The sequence below is a fragment of the Ctenopharyngodon idella genome, chromosome 21 (genome assembly GCF_019924925.1).
Source record: "Ctenopharyngodon idella isolate HZGC_01 chromosome 21, HZGC01, whole genome shotgun sequence".
NCBI lineage: Eukaryota > Metazoa > Chordata > Actinopteri > Cypriniformes > Xenocyprididae > Ctenopharyngodon > Ctenopharyngodon idella.
This window is the reverse complement of record NC_067240.1, coordinates 240,691-261,228: the sequence shown is the minus strand read 5'-3', so window position 1 is coordinate 261,228 and position 20,538 is coordinate 240,691. Positions and strand designations below refer to the sequence as shown.

General features: G+C 43.6%; 2 protein-coding genes across 2 annotated transcripts; one reads left to right on the top strand and one right to left on the bottom strand.

Moving 5' to 3' along the window:
- Nucleotides 1–127: 127 nt before the first annotated feature.
- dmgdh (dimethylglycine dehydrogenase) lies at nt 128–15,497 on the bottom strand. Its single transcript, XM_051878366.1, has 16 exons — nt 15,057–15,497; nt 14,579–14,750; nt 11,508–11,606; nt 11,247–11,411; nt 10,859–11,063; nt 5,761–6,009; nt 5,484–5,682; nt 5,229–5,398; nt 4,984–5,137; nt 4,518–4,683; nt 2,469–2,599; nt 1,668–1,885; nt 1,425–1,582; nt 1,257–1,316; nt 1,051–1,185; nt 128–728 (listed from the first exon to the last, which is right to left on the bottom strand). The coding sequence occupies exons 1-16, from the start codon at nt 15,152–15,154 to the stop codon at nt 519–521; spliced, it is 2,589 nt and encodes an 862-aa protein (XP_051734326.1). The 5' UTR covers nt 15,155–15,497; the 3' UTR covers nt 128–518.
- A 515-nt stretch (nt 15,498–16,012) lies between these two features.
- On the top strand, nt 16,013–20,075 carry bhmt (betaine-homocysteine methyltransferase). The gene is made up of 8 exons (XM_051878370.1): nt 16,013–16,201; nt 16,481–16,613; nt 16,752–16,864; nt 17,003–17,194; nt 17,271–17,418; nt 18,720–18,902; nt 18,992–19,220; nt 19,578–20,075. Exons 1-8 carry the CDS (start codon nt 16,178–16,180, stop codon nt 19,756–19,758), a joined length of 1,203 nt encoding a protein of 400 aa, XP_051734330.1. The 5' UTR covers nt 16,013–16,177; the 3' UTR covers nt 19,759–20,075.
- The last annotated feature ends 463 nt before the right edge of the window (nt 20,076–20,538 follow it).

The following is a 20,538-nucleotide window of genomic DNA, read 5'->3' as shown; positions in this document are numbered from 1 at the left end:
CATTTAAATTCTTCAAAAACTTTTGTTCTACGATTAAACCTGTCAGAGAGGAGAGAGAGAGTTTATTCACACTGAAAACATAGAGTACAGAGATAGAGAATAATAAGAGGTCAACATCATACTGGAATCATCTGAGATTGTGTTTTATTAAAGTTCTTCTCTGGCTCTTTGTAAGACTCGACAGTTAGTCGGACCCTCGAAACTCTGAACACAAAATACTGTCAAATAAATCATAGAATTAGACTAGAAATCATTCACAGAATCTGGACATTAAGACAATGTTTCAGCAGCAGCAGCAAAACGTCACAGTGTTTTCAGTTTTTAATGCTTTTTAACACAGATTTCAACATTTAAAAAAAAATACGACCTTTCATTTTCATTTTCACGTTCACAGTTGTTTTGAGATTTTCATCTAGACGAAACGTTCACACAGAAATGAAATCTTCTGTCGTCACATCATTGAATGCATTTATGAAAGGTCATTAAGGTCATGTCCAGTTCTTCTGGTCTTCAGGTTCTCAGACGCTCTTGCTCTTCTTCTGCAGGCGGGTTCTGGTGGGTTCTGTGAGGACTAGCGGCTCCTGAGTGACCGTCGCCAGGTATTTCTTGCCCAGAAGCTCCACTTCCACCTGCTGACCCACGTGAATCAGATGGACGGGCAGGTACGCGAACGCCAGGCTCTGCTGCGTGGTGTAGCTGTACGATCCTGACGTCGTGTTCCCGACCACCTCCACGGAGAACAGAGACAAACACGGAGATGTCTTAAACAATAGTATTAAAAAATTACATGATATTACCAGTAGATGGCTGCAGAGGACCACTCATTCCACTCCCTAATATAGTTCTTTTCATATGTTTTGCTTTTGGATTTATATTTAGACATTATAAAATCACTATTATAACATCTATCCTTTTCTGTTCTGCGCCCCAGAACATTTCCCTCTATTTATTTTGGTCATGTGACTGTGAGTTGATAAACTCTTACGTAATCTCTTCCCTGATGGTTGTTTTGCTAAGAAAAGACTTTCTGACACATGCTGATGTCTTTACCTGGCCGTTGTGCCAGACGGTCTCGTTGCCCTCCGGGTCGATGTCGTCCGTGTCCAGCGTGAGGAACGCCAGCCGACGGCTCAAACCCTGAGCCTTGATCTCCAGCAGGGCCTGTTTACCGATGAAATCTGCAGGCTGGAAACATCAGATCAGCCGTGAGATCCGGCTCACACCTCAGAGAGCGAACGGAGACGGCTTATTATTACCTTATTGAGTTTGATGAAATAGTCCAAACCTGCTTCTAAAGGATTCGTGTCGCAGTTCATCTGGAAACAACAGAACAGACGCTTGAGATGAGATTATTTCCTGTAAGATGTTTACAAGACACATGTATGTCATGTAAAAAATGCATGTCGTGTGTGTGTGAGCAGGACCTCAGCTCCCCAGGCTCTGAAGCCCTTCTCCAGTCTCAGTGAGCTCATGGCGTATGTGCCGAAGTTATCGATGTCCTCGTCCTGTCCCGCCTCCATCAGCGCCTGATACACGGCCGACATGTTCTTCATGTCCATGTACAGCTCCCAGCCCAACTCACCTACACACACACACACACACACTGTATGAGGACAGCTGCTCATTTGCATAAGTTCTGTCAGTCAGCCTGTACTGATCGGCATCACCTGTGTAGGATATCCGGATGGCGCGGACAGGAATGCCGGCCAGCTGAATGGATCTGCAGTGCAGGAATCTGAATGCTGCGTCACTCATGTCTTCATCGGTCAGTTTCTGAAGAACCACCCGTGATTTCGGCCCGGCGACGCCCAAAACACCAATTTCATCCGTCACGTTAGACACACTCACGTGATAATCGCCATCAGACACCTCGCGCTCGATCCATCTGAAACAGACAGAAACCACCGCGGCACGCATTACATCGCTGTCAATAACAGAATTAATAACTAGATTCTTACATTTTAAGAGTATTGTTTGTCTGTACAAACTTGTGGCCATGATATTATGGTGTTATGGGTCACTGGCAAGATGTTTCAACGGGGTTTCTACTGTGTTTTTAGGCAGTTGCTAGTATTTTTGCAAGCCTGAGGGATTTTTTAGCTGTTTCCTGATCCACACACACATTAAGACTCACTGAAGGTTTCATCACTGTCGGCTCTGGTATGAGTGAGGACTAATTAATTAAGCAGCAGTTATTAACAGCTCCATTTATTAGTCTCTCTTAGTACTGCTGGTCAATTCACTTTCATCCAGAAGGGGGCGCTGAGTGTGTGTGTGTGGCAGTGGGGAGGTGAGTGCGCTGCTTTCTGATTGGATGAGATGAGGGGCAGAAACCAGACAGCTGTTACTGACACATACATTTCTTCAGATATTCTCACTTTACACACACTGGCTCCCTTCAGCTCTCAGACAGTAGTAAATGTTACTGATGTGTGTGTGTGTGTGTGTGTGTGTGTGATTGGACACACCTCAGATCATGAAGCTCGGACCCGGAGCCTGTGATGAGCAGAAACTCTCCAGGTGCAATCTGGGTAAGCGTGACCTCAGCGTAGACACGCCCCCGCGGGGTCAACATGTGACTGATGTTGGTTTGGCCCACCTGAGAATCAAACATCATCATCATTCAGTCTGATTCCTGTTGCTGTCAGTTACAGGTGTTTGTACTGTCAGAGACACTCATGAAGTGATTCTCCATCCAGATCATCAGACACAAGCTTTAACTAAAAAAACATTACTGCCAGTTTCTGTTCAGTTTCCTCAAGAAAACTTCTTTCTTTCTTTCTTTCTTTCTTTCTTAATTTTTAAAAATATTTTAGGCTGTTGCTATGCAGCTATCAGGTTGTTCTGAGCGTTTTGGGGGTTACTATGCAGTTGCTAGGGCGTTCTAAGTGTTTTAAGCTGTTGGTATGCAGTTATTAGGGTGTTCTGAGTGTTTTAGGCTGTTGCTATGCAGTTGCTAGGGCGTTCTAAGTGTTTTAAGCTGTTGGTATGCAGTTGCTAGGGTGTTCTGAGTGTTTTAGGCTGTTGCTATGCAGTTGCTAGGGTGTTCTGAGTGTTTTAGGCTGTTGCTATGCAGTTGCTGGGGTGTTCTGTGTGTTTTAGGCTGTTGCTATGCAGTTGCTGGTGGGTTCTGAGTGTTTTAGGCTGTTGCTATGCAGTTGCTAGTGGGTTCTGAGTGTTTTAGGCTGTTGCTATGCAGTTGCTGGGGTGTTCTGTGTGTTTTAGGCTGCTGCTATGCAGTTGCTAGGGTGTTCCGAGTGTTTTAGGCTGTTGTTATGCAGTTGCTAGGGTGTTCCGAGTGTTTTAGGCTGTTGCTATGCAGTTGCTGGGGTGTTCTGTGTGTTTTAGGCTGTTGCTATGCAGTTGCTGGGGTGTTCTGTGTGTTTTAGGCTGTTGCTATGCAGTTGCTAGGGTGTTCTGTGTGTTTTAGGCTGTTGCTATGCAGTTGCTGGTGGGTTCTGAGTGTTTTAGGCTGTTGCTATGCAGTTGCTGGGGTGTTCTGTGTGTTTTAGGCTGTTGCTATGCAGTTGCTGGTGGGTTCTGAGTGTTTTAGGCTGTTGCTATGCAGTTGCTGGGGTGTTCTGTATGTTTTAGGCTGTTGCTATGCAGTTGCTGGTGGGTTCTGAGTGTTTTAGGCTGTTGCTATGCAGTTGCTGGGGTGTTCTGTGTGTTTTAGGCTGCTGCTATGCAGTTGCTAGGGTGTTCCGAGTGTTTTAGGCTGTTGTTATGCAGTTGCTAGGGTGTTCCGAGTGTTTTAGGCTGCTGCTATGCAGTTGCTAGGGTGTTCCGAGTGTTTTAGGCTGTTGTTATGCAGTTGCTAGGGTGTTCCGAGTATTTTAGGCTGTTGCTATGCAGTTGCTGGGGTGTTCTGTGTGTTTTAGGCTGTTGCTATGCAGTTGCTGGGGTGTTCTGTGTGTTTTAGGCTGTTGCTATGCAGTTGCTAGGGTGTTCCGAGTGTTTTAGGCTGCTGCTATGCAGTTGCTAGGGTGTTCCGAGTGTTTTAGGCTGCTGCTATGCAGTTGCTAGGGTGTTCCCAGTGTTTTAGGCTGTTGTTATGCAGTTGCTAGGGTGTTCCGAGTATTTTAGGCTGTTGCTATGCAGTTGCTGGGGTGTTCTGTGTGTTTTAGGCTGTTGCTATGCAGTTGCTGGGGTGTTCTGTGTGTTTTAGGCTGTTGCTATGCAGTTTTTAGGGTGTTCCGAGTATTTTAGGCTGTTGCTATGCAGTTGCTGGGGTGTTCTGTGTGTTTTAGGCTGTTGCTATGCAGTTGCTAGGGTGTTCTGTGTGTTTTAGGCTGTTGCTATGCAGTTGCTGGGGTGTTCTGTGTGTTTTAGGCTGTTGCTATGCAGTTGCTAGGGTGTTCTGTGTGTTTTAGGCTGTTGCTATGCAGTTGCTAGGGTGTTCTGTGTGTTTTAGGCTGTTGCTATGCAGTTGCTAGGGTGTTCTGTGTGTTTTAGGCTGTTGCTATGCAGTTTTTAGGGTGTTCTGTGTGTTTTAGGCTGTTTTCGCTCTCTCTCACCTTTGGCAGTGTGTTGGCAAACAGTCGGTCGAGCAGCTGGTGTGAATCGTCTCCTTTCACCATGAACTTCCCGAAGGGTGAAAGGTCAATCACACCCACTCCCTCCATCACCAGTTTACACTCTCGTCCGACCGGCCTGAACCAGTTAGTCCTTCTGAAGCTGGGACTGCATCACAGGACCAGAGAGAGACACTCACATCGCTCTTCATTTACACTACTGTTCACAAGTTCAGGGTTTTTTTGTGTACTTTTAGTTACTGTTATTCAACAAGGATGCAGTTATTTTAAATGGTAATAATATTTCACTCTCTTTACTGTATTTTTGATCAAATAAATGCAGCCTTGGTGAGCAGAAGAGACTCTTTCAGAAACATTAAACATCTTACGGACCCCAAACGTTTGAAAGCTAGTGTTAATAAATAATTTATACTATATAGATATCAGCATCTGCTAATAGATCGCTCACTTGTATCCGGTGTCGTCTCCAGGTTTGTGGAAGTAATGTGGCTGTTCCCAGCCTGCATGGAAACCCATAGAGCATTTGTCCTTCAGCAGCTCATAAACGCCACTGACCCGGCTAGTCGGTCGACCCGCGAAACGCTCCTCTTTAGGAAAACCCACTGAAACCAGTCGGACACACAGATCATTTACATCAAACACTCACTGACATCATTACAGCATCCACACGCATCTTCCTGTCACGTGACTCACCAACATTGTTGAAGCCGTACGATTCCCTGGCTTTGGCACACAGGTACGGTACGGTGGTCCAGTGGCCATAGCGATTGGGGTCACACTCGATGAGGTCATACGGGGGTTCACCGCTCATGATCCAGTCGCTGAGGAACTTCCCCACTCCTCCAGAGTGAATGATGCCGTACCTGTCAATCACACCTCACACGTCAATCATCACGTGATCGTGCGCTACCGCTCAAAAGTGTGGAATAATTCAGATTTAGTGCTGACCCGAAGCCGATGGCGGTCCAGTAGTTGCGGGCTCCCTGGTGCGGCCCGATCATGGGCAGCAGGTCCGGCGTGTATGTAATAGGTCCAGACACGATGTTGATGATGTCAGCGTTCTTCAGAACCGGCACCATCTCCATGGCCATTTCCACATGATCCATTATACGGTCCAGATCGGACTCGAACAACTCCTTACCGAAACCTTCAACACACAGACATAAACACACTTGATTGATGTACGACTGTGCTGTGATTGGACGTTGCTATGGTGTTCTCTGACCTGGCGGGACGCCGTCTCTGATCCACGAGTCCTGCAGCATCATCTTCTCCTCGCTCTCGTAGGGTCCGAACAGCAGGCCGTCGCGCTCCTGACGCAGGTAATACGAGCCCTCCAGATCCCGGATCACAGGGAGCTCCGTCTTCAGGGCCTTCACCTCGGGAACGGTCGCCGTAACGACGTACTGGTGATGCACTGGGACGGTGGGGTGCTGGAAACCGATCATGTGACCCAGTTCACGTGCCCAGAACCCTGAGATTAAGTCAGTCAGCTTTATTTATAAAGCACTTAATACAATATAGATAATTTCGAAGCAGCTTCACAGTAATGAACAGAACAGATGCAGACTTCATCTATTATGAGACAAACTCAATTCAGCAGTAAAGCTGCTCTACAGAGTCATTATTCAGATCAATTCAGAGATCAAAGATAACTGCACATGCTCAGATTAACCTCCTTCAGATTTAAATGCTGGCAAAATGGGCTTTCAATTAAATTTGGCTGCCTATGCAGTAGAAAGGCAGAAAATATGTTTGAAATTGATGCTCCTGACTAGAGAAAACAGAGAAAAAAGGCTGTTGTCTTCTCTTTTGCCAAATAGGTAGGAAAACTTTAACACCCATAATGCACTGGGCATGTTGCCATCCAAGGCCACGCCCACCAGCCTGCTCTGGATACGCTTACCAGAGTCAAATACCACCTTGCTTTAGTAGGAAATACTTCTTGGCAAACTTTTAGTCATAATAGTGTCGACTTGTATTGTTCCCGGTGCAAGAATTCAAAGAGTTAACGTTTAGCGGGAGTGAGTTACTGAGTTTCCAGTGAAGGATCCAGCGCATTGTAAGCAGCGGCTAAAGACTAGAAAGAATCGTAAATATGGAGAGAACGCAGAGATGGAAAATTTGAAAAACATCCGTGTTTGTTTGTAGTCAACATTTCAAACTGGATGACCATGAACACAGTGTTTTAGGCCAAATGGAGGATACAAAAATGCTGACGTACAATCTATAGTTTTCACCAAAGCCCTGGAGCTGTGAAACGTGAATTTCTTGTTCCAGGTACCACAGACAACGAGTAAACATAGTTCATATACATATACTACTGACATTGTAACAATACAATCGGCATTTAGAGTTACACTCTAAATGAAATATGTCATAAGTATCAAGTTCGTTTCTGCAGTTTCTCCTAGAGTTCCTCAGGCGATCTCAGAGTGTTTGTGCAGCTCCATGTAGATTTATGTCAGCTCATGTTTTAGTCTTTGGATCAGAGACGCTTCGCAACATAGTCAACACATAAAACCCACTACAGATAGTTCACTACATGCAGCAAACAATCACAGTTCAGTATGCAAATAGATTATGTATATAGAAGCCCATTTTCACCACATAGGGAAAAAATATGCTTTGGTAAATCATAATTATGACATACTAAGTCATATTAATGAGATGTAAAGACAAAAACGTGTCAATTTTTGTGCTATCTACAAAACAAAGCTTGAATTGAGGTTCAGATGAAACCTTGAGCAGATCAACACAGAGCCACACAAACACTGAAGATGTCCTGAAATAATCACACAGAACATGATCCATCAGTCTGAAATAACCTTCAGCAGCTGACACACACACACACTATACACACATACACTCTCTCTCAAACACACTCACACACACTCACACACAGACAGATCACACACACAGAATCATTCAGTGCAGAAATGTGTTTTTAACACTGTTCTGTGATTTATCAATAAAATAGCTTAGAAACTGAAAAGCATATATTTCTTAGTAACTGAAACACACAGCTTCGATATTAGTAAAGAGACGCTGCCAGGTAGAATGAATTCACACACAATCACTCTCTCACTAATGCATTCATATTAATGCAATCTTTACTGTGCTACTTCATCTGTGTCTGATTTAGAACGAGCAGAAATCTGTGAGAAATATAACGATCCAAACACAAAAGAACTGATAAAAATGAGCTGTTATGTAGGACAATAGCCTTGTGGGCAGCGCTGTCGTATGTCATAGCTGTGCACAAGATGACCCGCGTTCAGTCTCAGGCTTGTTCATTAAAGACGTCCTCAACGTCGATTTGACTTCCATCACATATCAATGTCAACTTCAAAAAATCTAAAGTCGTTCAACCCCTAGTGTGTGTGTGTGTGTGTGTGTCATAATTTCTGCTGTGGATCAGAGCTAGTTTAGCTAGAGCAACAAACACACAATCACAAACATCTGTATCGAGGTGAGACGTCGTCTGATTGGTCGTTGTGTTTTTCCAGCCACCAATCACTGCTGACGGTGTGTTTGTGGGTCATCAGGGTTCAGAGTAACAGGATCCTCCTGCAAACATTCCGTGAGTTCTGACCTTTGACCTCTCGTGTTCTTGACTGATCCCAGATCTGCAGCCACAAACACTTGTGATGTCATCAGTGAAGAATGTGTGGAGTTCACTTCATAAACAGCTTCACTCTCCACCTCAATATCCACACAGTGCTTTTAGTAATGCACAGCCTCATTTGCATATCATTTACATATGCATATTGCCATACAGACACATGATGCTATGCAATCATGAGAAATGACTGTGCTTTGCCCAGATAAGAGAGATGATAAACCATAAACTGCATCTGAACATGAGAACTGAGTGAGATATTAAGACAATCTCACTGCAATAACAGCATTTTATTCTCCATTTGCAAAATATTTTTTTTGTTTTGTTTTACACATATAAACCCTCACAACAAACTACAGCTCGTACAAAATGCAGCAGCTAGAGTTCTTACTAGAACTAGGAAGTATGACCATATTAGCCCAGTTCTGTCAACACTGCATTGGCTTCCTGTTAAACATCGTATAGATTTTAAAATCTTGCTAATTACTTACAAAGCACTAAATGGTTTAGCTCCCCAGTACCTGAGCGAGCTCCTAATTCATTATAGTCCTTCACGTCTATTGCGATCTCAGAATTCAGGCCAGCTGATAATACCTAGAATATCAAAATCAACCGCAGGCGGTAGATCCTTCTCCTATTTGGCACCTAAACTTTGGAACAGTCTTCCTAGCATTGTTCGGGAAGCAGACACACTCTGTCAGTTTAAATCTAGACTAAAAACGCATCTCTATAACTTGGCATACACATAACACATTATAATATTAATATTAGTCTTTCTGTTTATCCTGAGGTTTACCGTAGTAAAACTGAACAGAATAGAATATAACAGATAAGAACAGAATAAAACAGAATATATTAGAACAATGGAATAGAACAGATTAGAATATAATAAAACATAACAGAATAGAATAGAACAGAATACAACAATAAAACAGAACAGAATAGAACAAAATACAAAATAATAGAATAGATTAGAACAGAATGGAATAGAATAGAATAGAATGGAATGGAATAGAACAGAATACAACAGAATAGAACATAACAGAATAGAATAGAACAGAATACAACAGAATAAAACAGAATATATTAGAACAGAATGGAATAGAACTGAATAGAACAGAATGGAATAGAATAAAACAGAATAAAATAGAATAGAATACAACACAATAAAACAGAACAGAATACAATAGAACAGAATTGAACAGAATAGAAAAGAATAGAATTTGAAAGAGCAGAATACAACATAACAGAATAGAAAAGAATAGAATCTTTTTTCCAATGACTGATGGCCTACAGAAAGAACTGAGCCAAAGAGTTTTGTTCAGTCAGCTTGAAGAAAAAAAAAAAAACGAATGAAGAATTCTGGTAGGAACTGGATGAGCTGAGGCGTGTGAGAGAGACCTCTGGTGATTGGCTGAGAGATGAACTGTTGGCGAGAGCTGATTGGCTGATCATGTGAGCGGGGCTGAAGGCCAAAACCCCAAAAACGTTAAACCAGAACTATCAGCCAAAACAAACACACACACATACATGCATTCATACATACACAGATTTGATTCTGCTTTGCTCATTTTATTCCACAGAAACAGGAAACCTTAGACAGGAAAAGGAAACAGAGAAAAGTCTGACTGCATCTGACCTCTGGATCACACACTACACGTCCAGCACCTCGTTTCAGAGGTGAACAAAACGCTCAGAATACAGCCGACAGCAGCAGATCTCTGGGACATTATCAGGTGTGTTTGCTATAGCAGAGGTCAGAGGTCAGTGATCGGCCTTTAGGCCCGTGTGACGGCACAATGTGTGTCTGAACATCTTATCACCGCTGCTTCAGCACATCAAACTATTACAGCAAAACCCGCATCTGTCTGTCTGACACAGAGATCAGATCATTGATTATCAATCAGATTCATTTAGGTAGTCTTGAGTGACTGTGATGGAGAAACTTCACTCTTCTATATGACGTGCTACATACAACGATATAATAAAAGTCAGTTCTTAACATCAAACGTAAAACTGTTATGGCCAAATCTTTTTATGGCCTTATATTGTCTCAAACTGACTTTTTAAGAACCCTGAAAAACACCTCAAATTTCCAGAATCTCTTCTGGAGTTCACATGAGGTCAGACAGCTGGAACTCTGAAATATAAACGGGGAACAGACGCACTGAGGGGTGTGGCCTAACACAATGAGGTGTGGTCTAACATACAGAGGTGTGGTCTAACATATAGTGCATGGTCAAACATATGGTGTGCGGTCGAATGGGTTGTGGTCTAAGATATGGGGGTGTAGTCTAAGATATGGGGTGTGGTCTAACATATGGGGGTGTGGTCTAACATATAGTGTGAGGTCTAAGATATGGGGGTGTGGTCTAAGATATGGAGGTGTGGTCTAACATATGGTGTGCGGTCGAATGGGTTGTGGTCTAAGATATGGGGGGTGTGGTCTAATATGTGGGGGTGTGGTCTAACATATGGGGGTGTGGTCTAACTTATAGTGCATGGTCAAACATATGGTGTGCGGTCGAATGGGTTGTGGTCTAACATATTGGTGTGTGTTCTAACATATGGGGTGTGGTCTAACATGTGGGGGTGTGGTCTAACATATGGGGGTGTGGTCTAACATATGGGGTGTGGTCTAACACATAGGGTGTGGTCTAAGATATGGGGGTGTGGTCTAACATATGGGGTGTGGCCTAACCTGTGGCATTGACGATGCGATTGGCTCTGATGGTTCCGTGTGGAGTCTGGACGTCCCATCTGCCGTCAGCGGTCGGCGTGAGGCCTGTGACCGGAGCGTGAGGATAGATCTGAGCACCATACATCCGCGCTCCCGCTGCCAGAGCCATCGTCAGAGAGTATGGGTCGATGTGACCATCGCCCGGATTATAGAGACCCGCCAACACCTGACACACACAGAGAAACATCTTCACATCTTCACACGTGTGTATTTTTAGTTTTATTTACTGGTACCTGAATGTAATAAAAAGTCTTATACGCTGTTTTTTTATTTCTCTCCACAATACAATTTTAGCCGAGTTGTAGTCAGATGCAGTTTATTTTGTATGTGCTTCAGTCTAATCGTGTACCTTGTTCATGTTGAGCAGAGGAAAGAGCTGCTGGATCTTCTCCGGGCCGATGAGGAACTGTGGCGTGGGATGCCAGTGAGTTCGGCTCATCTGATACTTGAGCTCGTCGACTCGGACCGGAGTGGACGCGATTCTGATGCTGCCCGGCTGATGGAAGCCCACGGCCTGCGACACAAACACACCACCATCGCCTTCAACACACTCAATAACCTGAGCGAATGAATCTCTCTAACTCTAGTAAACATGACTGATGCGTCTCACCTGTCCCGTCTCGGCCTCCAGCTGCTCGAAGAGTTTGATGCTGTAATAATGAATCTTCTTCAGATTAATGCCCGGATGATAATATGTGGTGAGTCCCGCCTGTGGATGATGACATCATCAGACACTTGCACACTAACTAGTGGAGCACATGCATGTTAAGGCCAATTCACATCACACTGACAGACGGCAACAGATGTGTGTCAGTGTGTTGGTGTGTTACACCTGTCAGAGAGTGTCTGAGCTTGTTTTTTGCTGACTGAACATGCTGAATGAGAATTAGAGAGACTGAGAAGAGACGTGCTGTAATCTGGAGACTGTTGGGCCTTTAACTAAGACAACACATGCACACTAACTAGTAGAGAATGTGCACACTAACTTGTTGTGGATGTGCACACTAAATTGCACACTAACTACTAGTAGAGCACTTGCACAATACCTAGAAGTGGATGTGCACACTAACTAGTAGAGGATATGTACACTAACTTGTAGTGGACATGCACACTAACTAGTAGAAGATATGTACACTAACTTGTAGTGGACATGCACACTAACTAGTAGAAGATATGTACACTAACTTGTAGTGGACATGCACACTAACTAGTAGAGGATATGTACACTAACTTGTAGTGGACATGTACACTAACTAGTAGAAGATATGTACACTAACTTGTAGCGGACATGCACACTAACTAGTAGAGGATATGTACACTAACTTGTAGTGGACATGCACACTAACTAGTAGAAGATATGTACACTAACTTGTAGTGGACATGCACACTAACTAGTAGAAGATATGTACACTAACTTGTAGTGGACATGCACACTAACTAGTAGAGGATATGTATACTAACTTGTAGTGGATGTGCACACTAAATTGCACACTAACTACTAGTAGAGCACTTGCACAATACCTAGAAGTGGATGTGCACACTAACTAGTAGAGGATATGTACACTAACTTGTAGTGGACATGCACACTAACTAGTAGAGAATATGTACACTAACTTGTAGTGGACATGCACACTAACAAGTAGAAGATATGTACACTCACTTGTAGTGGACATGCACACTAACTAGTAGAAGATATGTACACTAACTTGTAGTGGACATGCACACTAACTTGTTGTGGATGTGCACACTAAATTGCACACTAACTACTAGTAGAGCAATTGCACAATAACTAGAAGTGGATGTGCACACTGACTAGTAGAGGATATGTACACTAACTTGTAGTGGACATGCACACTAACTTGCACACTAACTACTAGTAGAGCACTTGCACAATAACTAGAAGTGGATGTGCACACTGACTTGTAGTGGATGTTCACAATAACTTGTAGAGGACATACACACTAACTAGCACATTAACAACTAGTAGAGCACTTGCACAATAACTAGTAGAGGATGTGCACACTAACATGTAGTGGATGTTCACAATAACTTGTAGTGGATGTGCACACTAACTAGCACACTAACTACTAGTAGAGCATTTGCACAATAATTAGTATTGGACATGCACACTAACTTATAGTGGACGGTGGACGTGCACACTAACTAGTAGAGGATGTGCACACTAACTAGTAGAGGATATGTACACTAACTTGTAGTGGACATGCACACTAACTAGTAGAAGATATGTACACTAACTTGTAGTGGACGTGCACACTAACTTGTTGTGGATGTGCACACTAAATTGCACACTAACTACTAGTAGAGCAATTGCACAATAACTAGAAGTGGATGTGCACACTGACTAGTAGAGGATATGTACACTAACTTGTAGTGGACATGCACACTAACTTGCACACTAACTACTAGTAGAGCACTTGCACAATAACTAGAAGTGGATGTGCACACTGACTTGTAGTGGATGTTCACAATAACTTGTAGAGGACATGCACACTAACTAGCCCATTAACAACTAGTAGAGCACTTGCACAATAACTAGTAGAGGATGTGCACACTAACTTGTAGTGGATGTTCACAATAACTTGTAGTGGATGTGCACACTAACTAGCACACTAACTACTAGTAGAGCACTTGCACAATAACTAGAAGTGGATGTGCACACTAACTAGTAGAGGATATGTACACTAACTTGTAGTGGACATGCACACTAACTAGTAGAAGATATGTACACTAACTTGTAGTGGACATGCACACTAACTAGCACATTAACAACTAGTAGAGCACTTGCACAATAACTAGTAGAGGATGTGCACACTAACATGTAGTGGATGTTCACAATAACTTGTAGTGGATGTGCACACTAACTAGCACACTAACTACTAGTAGAGCATTTGCACAATAATTAGTATTGGACATGCACACTAACTTATAGTGGACGGTGGACGTGCACACTAACTAGTAGAGGATGTGCACACTAACTAGTAGAGGATGTGCACACTAACTAGCACACTAACTACTGGTAGAGCACTTGCACACTAACTTGTAGTGGACGTGCACACTAACTAGCACACTTGTTTTCCCTTTAAATTAAGTTTAAATTCAGATTATTTTGCTTCTCCAGTAAATGTATCTTGATTTAAATATTTGTACTGGAAAACAAGACAGAAATACATTCTGCAGTGTAAGCTGTCAAATACTTTGAAGTTATTGAAGTTGTTGCCTATTTAACCTGGAATACTTCGATCACACTTCATCCGACTGTCATTTTCACCTTCGGCCGTCATGTTTTTAATCTCTTACAGCTGAAACACAGAGTCCAGGTGGACAGAACGGTGAACAGAATTGGTTAACTACTAACAGAAGAGGATCAAACGTCTTAAATGTTTGTCAGAAGAGGATCTGAGCAGCTTACATGCCGAAGTCAGTGTGAGAGGAGCAGACGGAGCACTAACGGCGGCTCAGTTTGTTTATTCTAGAACACAGAGTCTTCAGGCTGAACAAGAGAAGCTCTAATTTTCATATCACTTTTATCAGCGAACAGGTTTTGTTACAACCGGCCGCTGTGTGCTCATGTGTTTCCTAAACGATACATAAATGTAGATTGTGTCTTTTTTCAGTGACACTTTCACTGTGTCGTGTCTGACCCTTGACCCGTGCCCGTACCGCGTGCCATGTGGATCCGGCCGTCAGCTCGGACTTTTCCAGCAGCACCACGTCCTTCTGTCCGGCTTTGGCCAGATGATACGCCAGACTGACCCCGACACACCCGCCGCCGATGACCACCGTCTCTGCGCTGTCCTTCAGACGCCTGCCCAAATCACCAGCAGCTCCATCTCTGAGAACCACACACACACACACACACACACAGATGACAGTTCACATCATAACTCTATGATCAGAGACTGAATCACAGTCACACATATGATTTCTGCAGAAAGATTGAAATATCATAATTGTCAGATATATGTGATATAATCATATTTTCTCAAATCTGTCAGATAAATAATGATTTAATATTAATATAATATTATTTAATATTAAAACTCATTATTGCTAAGTCTATCAGATATAATTCATATTTTCTCAGCTCTGTTATAGCTATAGAACTATTTTTCTCAGATATATCTCAGGTTTTTCTCACCCGTCATCAGTCGCGAAGCTCCGAGCAGAAACGCGCAGTGTTTTTCTCCTGAAGTCTCGCCTCACGAGAGCGTTAAACGCGTTTAATATTCGCGACATTTTGTGTTGGGGTCCGAACGAAGTTGTCTTGAGTTTAGTCTTGAGTTCAGCTCAGAGTTTCCAAACAAACGGTCAAGCAGAAACACGCACGAGCAGCGCGCGCACGCGTGCCTGTCAGAGACGCGTCGAACACGCGGCGCGTCTATGAGGGGATTCCTATTTGTTGTATTTTACAAATGACCTACACGAGAAAACACATTATAAATCAGAATGATTCAGTGCACACAACATCTTAACATAACATATACGCTGTTTTCGATGTTTTTCATTTCTTTTGCGCGCGCGCACTGCAGCGATGACCTGCAATAATATATCTTTCATAAACAGTCTGAGTGAATGAACGATCTGCTACATAAACAAAGATTGCAGCAACCCTGACTGTGTGTGTGTGTGTGTGTGTGTGTGTGTGTGTGTGTGTGTGTGATCTAGAGGAATGTTTGTGGACGGTGAAATGTGTCAAGGCAGCAGGATCACATGATCAATGTCTCTGCATCGCAAACAGCTGAAGCTCAAACACACAGCGCTGATAATCAGCTCAGACACGATCGATGATCAATAACACGATCAAGCAGCAAAACATCTGCAGAACTCTTCTGGATACAGCTGTGTGACTGAACATTATTCACGGTACAGAAGTCTACACACCTCTGTTAAAACAGCTGGTTTCTGTTAAATCACATCAGAACTTTTGCACCTTTAATGTAAAAAATACAACCTACAGTGTGCAAAAGTTGTCATATGATCTTTGTTGCATCACAAAAAATGTGGCGTAAGACATCAGACGCATTATTGAATATCACTCTGACGATAATGATGTTCTGAGTTTGAAATATAAACATTAACCAGTAACATTGTGAACTAGTTTAGATTACAAGGGGCCGATCTTTCTCTCTCTCTCTCACACACACACACACACACACCCCTCCAGCGGTGCTTTATAAGAGCTCATCTCATGTTCATCTCACTCCAGTCTCCCTGAGCTCTCCTGAAGGTCTCCATCTGTCCCTGAATCTACAGCAGAACATGGCACCAGTCGGATCCAAGAGGGTGAGTAACTGATCTAGAAACTTTCGCCGGTTCTACAGTCCAGTTTGTAGTTTGTAAGCGCGTTATTTTCACACGATCCTGCAGGTTTGTTAGTTTCAGCTATTAATATATATCAGCTCTCTATGAGCAGAAACACACAAACGCGCGTTAAAGTGAGTTAATGCGGTTACAGACGGAATAAAACTCCTGCCGGGCGCGCGCACATGCACAGTTCTGCGCGTTCATTCGTCTCTCTGCTGTGAAACTGTGTGATTTTCCCCTCATGTCGTGTGTGTACAGGGTATTCTGGAGCGCCTGGGCGCGGGTGAGGTGGTGATTGGAGACGGAGGGTTCGTGTTCGCGCTGGAGAAGAGAGGATACGTGAAGGCCGGACCCTGGACGCCAGAGGCCGCTGCTGAGCACCCGGAGGCCGGTGAGATTCCCTCATGCACTGTCATTCCACCCTGATTTTGATTTGTACAAAGGCAATCATTCAGTAACATGGTATAGATTAAACTTTTTTGTAAGAAAGTGTGTTTTTCCAGCGTAACGTGTGATTTCTGTCTGTCAGTGCGACAGCTGCACAGGGAGTTCCTGCGGGCGGGGTCAAATGTCATGCAGACGTTCACTTTCTACGCCAGCGATGACAAACTGGAGAACAGAGGGAACAAGCTGACTTTCACTGTGAGCCACACACTCTTTATACACTCACACACACACGAGTTTCATGAGCTCATGTTAAACGTTGCACAAACTCCGACCTCAGATAAAAACCTAAAGACACTGGTGATGTTTGCTCACCATAATGCCATCTGACCGCAGGGGCAGCAGATCAACGAGGCGGCGTGTGACCTGGCCAGAGAAGTAGCCAATGAGGGCGATGCGCTGGTGGCGGGCGGAGTCTCGCAGACGCCCTCGTACCTCAGCTGCAAGAGCGAAGACGAGGTCAAGAAGATCTTCAAGAAACAGCTGGACGTTTTCATCAAGAAGAACGTAGACTTTCTGATCGCCGAGGTGAGGATCGTACATTCACTCTGCTAATTCTAGATGCCTAGTTTGGTTATTGATTGATTGATTGATTGATTGGCAGTACTTCGAGCACGTGGAAGAGGCTGAATGGGCCGTCCAGGCTCTGAAGGCGACAGGAAAGCCTGTAGCAGCGACTCTGTGTATTGGACCTGAGGGAGACATGCACGGAGTGACACCTGGAGAGTGTGCCATCAGACTGGTCCGAGCAGGTGCGTCTCACAAAAACACTTCGCTAACACTTTATAAGCCCAGCTAACAGGGAATGTTCTCAGAACGTTCCGTTCAAAGTTATCTGGTCTTTAACAATGTTCTCAAAGCGTCAGCACAAAACATTATTTATATGTCGCTCATGGAATGTTTTTCTGAAACATTTCAGTTGGACGTTCGTCTAAAGTTTTTTAAATGTTACTACTTTTTTCAGAGAGCATTCAAAAGTAACGTTCCCATAATGTTTGAAAATGGAACGTGTCCTTAACGTTCACGTAACCAAGAAATTTATTTATTTTTAAAAACTGGACGTTCATAAATAACGTTTAAGGGAACGTTAGCATGACGTTCTCAGAACTTAAAGGGTTAGTTCACCCAAAAATGAAGTTTCTGTCATTAATTCCTCACCCTCATGTCGTTCCACACCCGTAAGACCTTCATTCATCTTCGGAACACAAATTAAGATATTTTTGATGAAATCCGAGAGGTATATGACTCGTCCATAGACAGCAATATAATCAACACTTTCAAGGTCCAGAAAGGTACTAAAGACATCGTTAAAACAGTCATGTGACTGCAGTGGTTCAACCTTAATGTCATGAAGAGACGAGAATACTTTTTGTGCACAAAAACAAAACAAAAAATAATGACTTTATTCATCAATCTCTTCTCTTCTGTGTCATTCTCATACGTTGTTTACGTCCAGCGCTTCCAGGTTCTACATCAGAACGGCGACTCATTATTGGCCGGCTCCTGCGTCAGCATCACACGCATGCATCGTGCTGATCACGTGATCAGATTTGGCCAATACTGAGCCGGCATTCGGACGTAAACACGGAAGCTTCACTGTGTTACTGCGTCACCTGCGTAAGATAATGACACAGAAGAGAAGAGATTGATGAATAAAGTCGTTATTTTTGTTTTGTTTTTGCGCACAAAAAGTATTCTCGTCTCTTCATAACATTAAGGTTGAACCACTGCAGTCACATGACTGTTTTAACGATGTCTTTAGTACCTTTCTGGACCTTGAAAGTGTTGATTATATTGCTGTCTATGAACAAATCATAAACCTCTCGGATTTCATCAAAAATATCTTAATTTGTGTTCAGAAGATGAACGAAGGTCTTACGGGTGTGGAACGACATGAGGGTGAGTAATAAATGACAGAAATTTCATTTTTGTTTGAACTAACCTTTAAATATCATATAATAGTGTGTGAGTGTGTGAACTGGGACGCACCGACACCCTTTACAGCATCAGATCAGCAGATGATGGAGATCTGATGTCCTGGTGTCTGTTCCAGGTGCTGATATCGTGGGTGTGAACTGTCACTTCGACCCCATGACCTGTGTGAAGACCGTGGCCATGATGAAGGCGGCCGTGGAGAAAGCCGGTCTGAAAGCGCATTATATGACGCAGCCGCTGGCGTATCACACACCCGACTGCAGCTGCCAGGGCTTCATCGACCTGCCCGAGTTCCCCTTCGGTACACAAACACATTCCTGCCATAATGAATGCCATAAATAGTTTTCTTAATAAGATGAACACGTGAATATGTGAATGTGTGCCTTTCAGCTCTGGAGCCGAGGATCCTGTCCCGCTGGGAGATGCAGCAGTACGCCAGGGAGGCCTATAAGGCCGGCATCCGTTATATTGGCGGCTGCTGCGGGTTCGAGCCGTATCACATCCGCGCCGTGGCCGAGGAGCTCGCCGTCGAGAGAGGATTCCTGCCCGAGGCGTCTCAGAAACACGGCATGTGGGGCAGCGGACTGGAAATGCACACCAAACCCTGGGTCAGAGCCAGGTGAGACAGACAGAGATTCATTTACACATACACAGTTATATATGTATGTTATAGTTTCGATCACAATCATTCTGAGCACGAGTACTAGTGATGATTGACACCCAAGAATTACGAGTGATTCCTCCAGACCAGCAGGTGGAGACTGTCGTATGTGAAACACAAACGAACGCTGGTGCGTTTGTGATGGATAATTCATGAACGTTCGTTATAATTTCAATTACAATCACTCTGAACACGAGTACTAGTGATGACTGACACTCAGTAATGATGAGTGATTCCTCCAGACCAGTAGGTGGAGACTCTTGCATGTGCGTTTGTGATGTATCGTTCATGAATAGCTGTCGCTGTGCTCCTCAGGGCCCGTCGTGATTACTGGGAGAAGCTGAAGCCCGCGTCCGGACGCCCGCTGTGCCCGTCCATGTCCACTCCCGACGGCTGGGGGGTCACCAAAGGTCATGCCGAGCTCATGCAGCAGAAGGAGGCCACGACTAAAGAGCAGCTGCGCCCGCTGTTCGAGAAAGCCGACGCCAAATACTGAGAGGGTCAGAGGTCGAGCTGCAGCCGCGTTTAGAAGCCGACAGAAGATACGCGAGACGATCTGTCCAGCTCTTCTCTTCCTCAGTGTACGTTTACGAACCAAACGCGATATCATGAATAGGATTGTTTGCTTCAGCAGGACCAGACGTTCTGTAGAAACCAAATACATTGAAATGTGTTTAGAAGTTTAATTGTGCCTGTGAAGGTGTAATCGACATGCTTTATTTGACTGATGACTGCATTCCAGATGTTCAGAACACTCCAGTCTGACACAGTGTTTCCATTTCTGATGCTCAATAAACATTCATCATGATCTCACTTACTCTCATTGTCACTGTTTTTTAAACGAATAAAGAACTGGAGCTTAAGAATGGGGTTTTAATGATTAAACACAATGTTTTTACATAAAGAACATACTTACATGAAGTTTTGTGCTTTAATGCATTTACAGTATCATTAATGTGAAAGTGCAGATCTTAAATGAGGAATGTAACATCTTTAACATTACGATTATGATCCAGAACCGTCTGAATATGAGCGCTGTTTAAAAACAGCGACAACATCCACTAGTAATAAAGTGAATTAATTAATTAAAAATGAAGCTCAGTTCATAACTGACCAAACTCTTGAGGTGTCATAATGCTTTGCTGGCGGTCAGTGGCGCCATCTGTTGGACGGAAATGAACTTTCCCTGTTGTCAAAAACACCAACGGAGAAAAACATCACTTGAAAAGAGGAAATTATGGAAGCCCATTTCCGTTACACAAGAAAAAAAATCCTT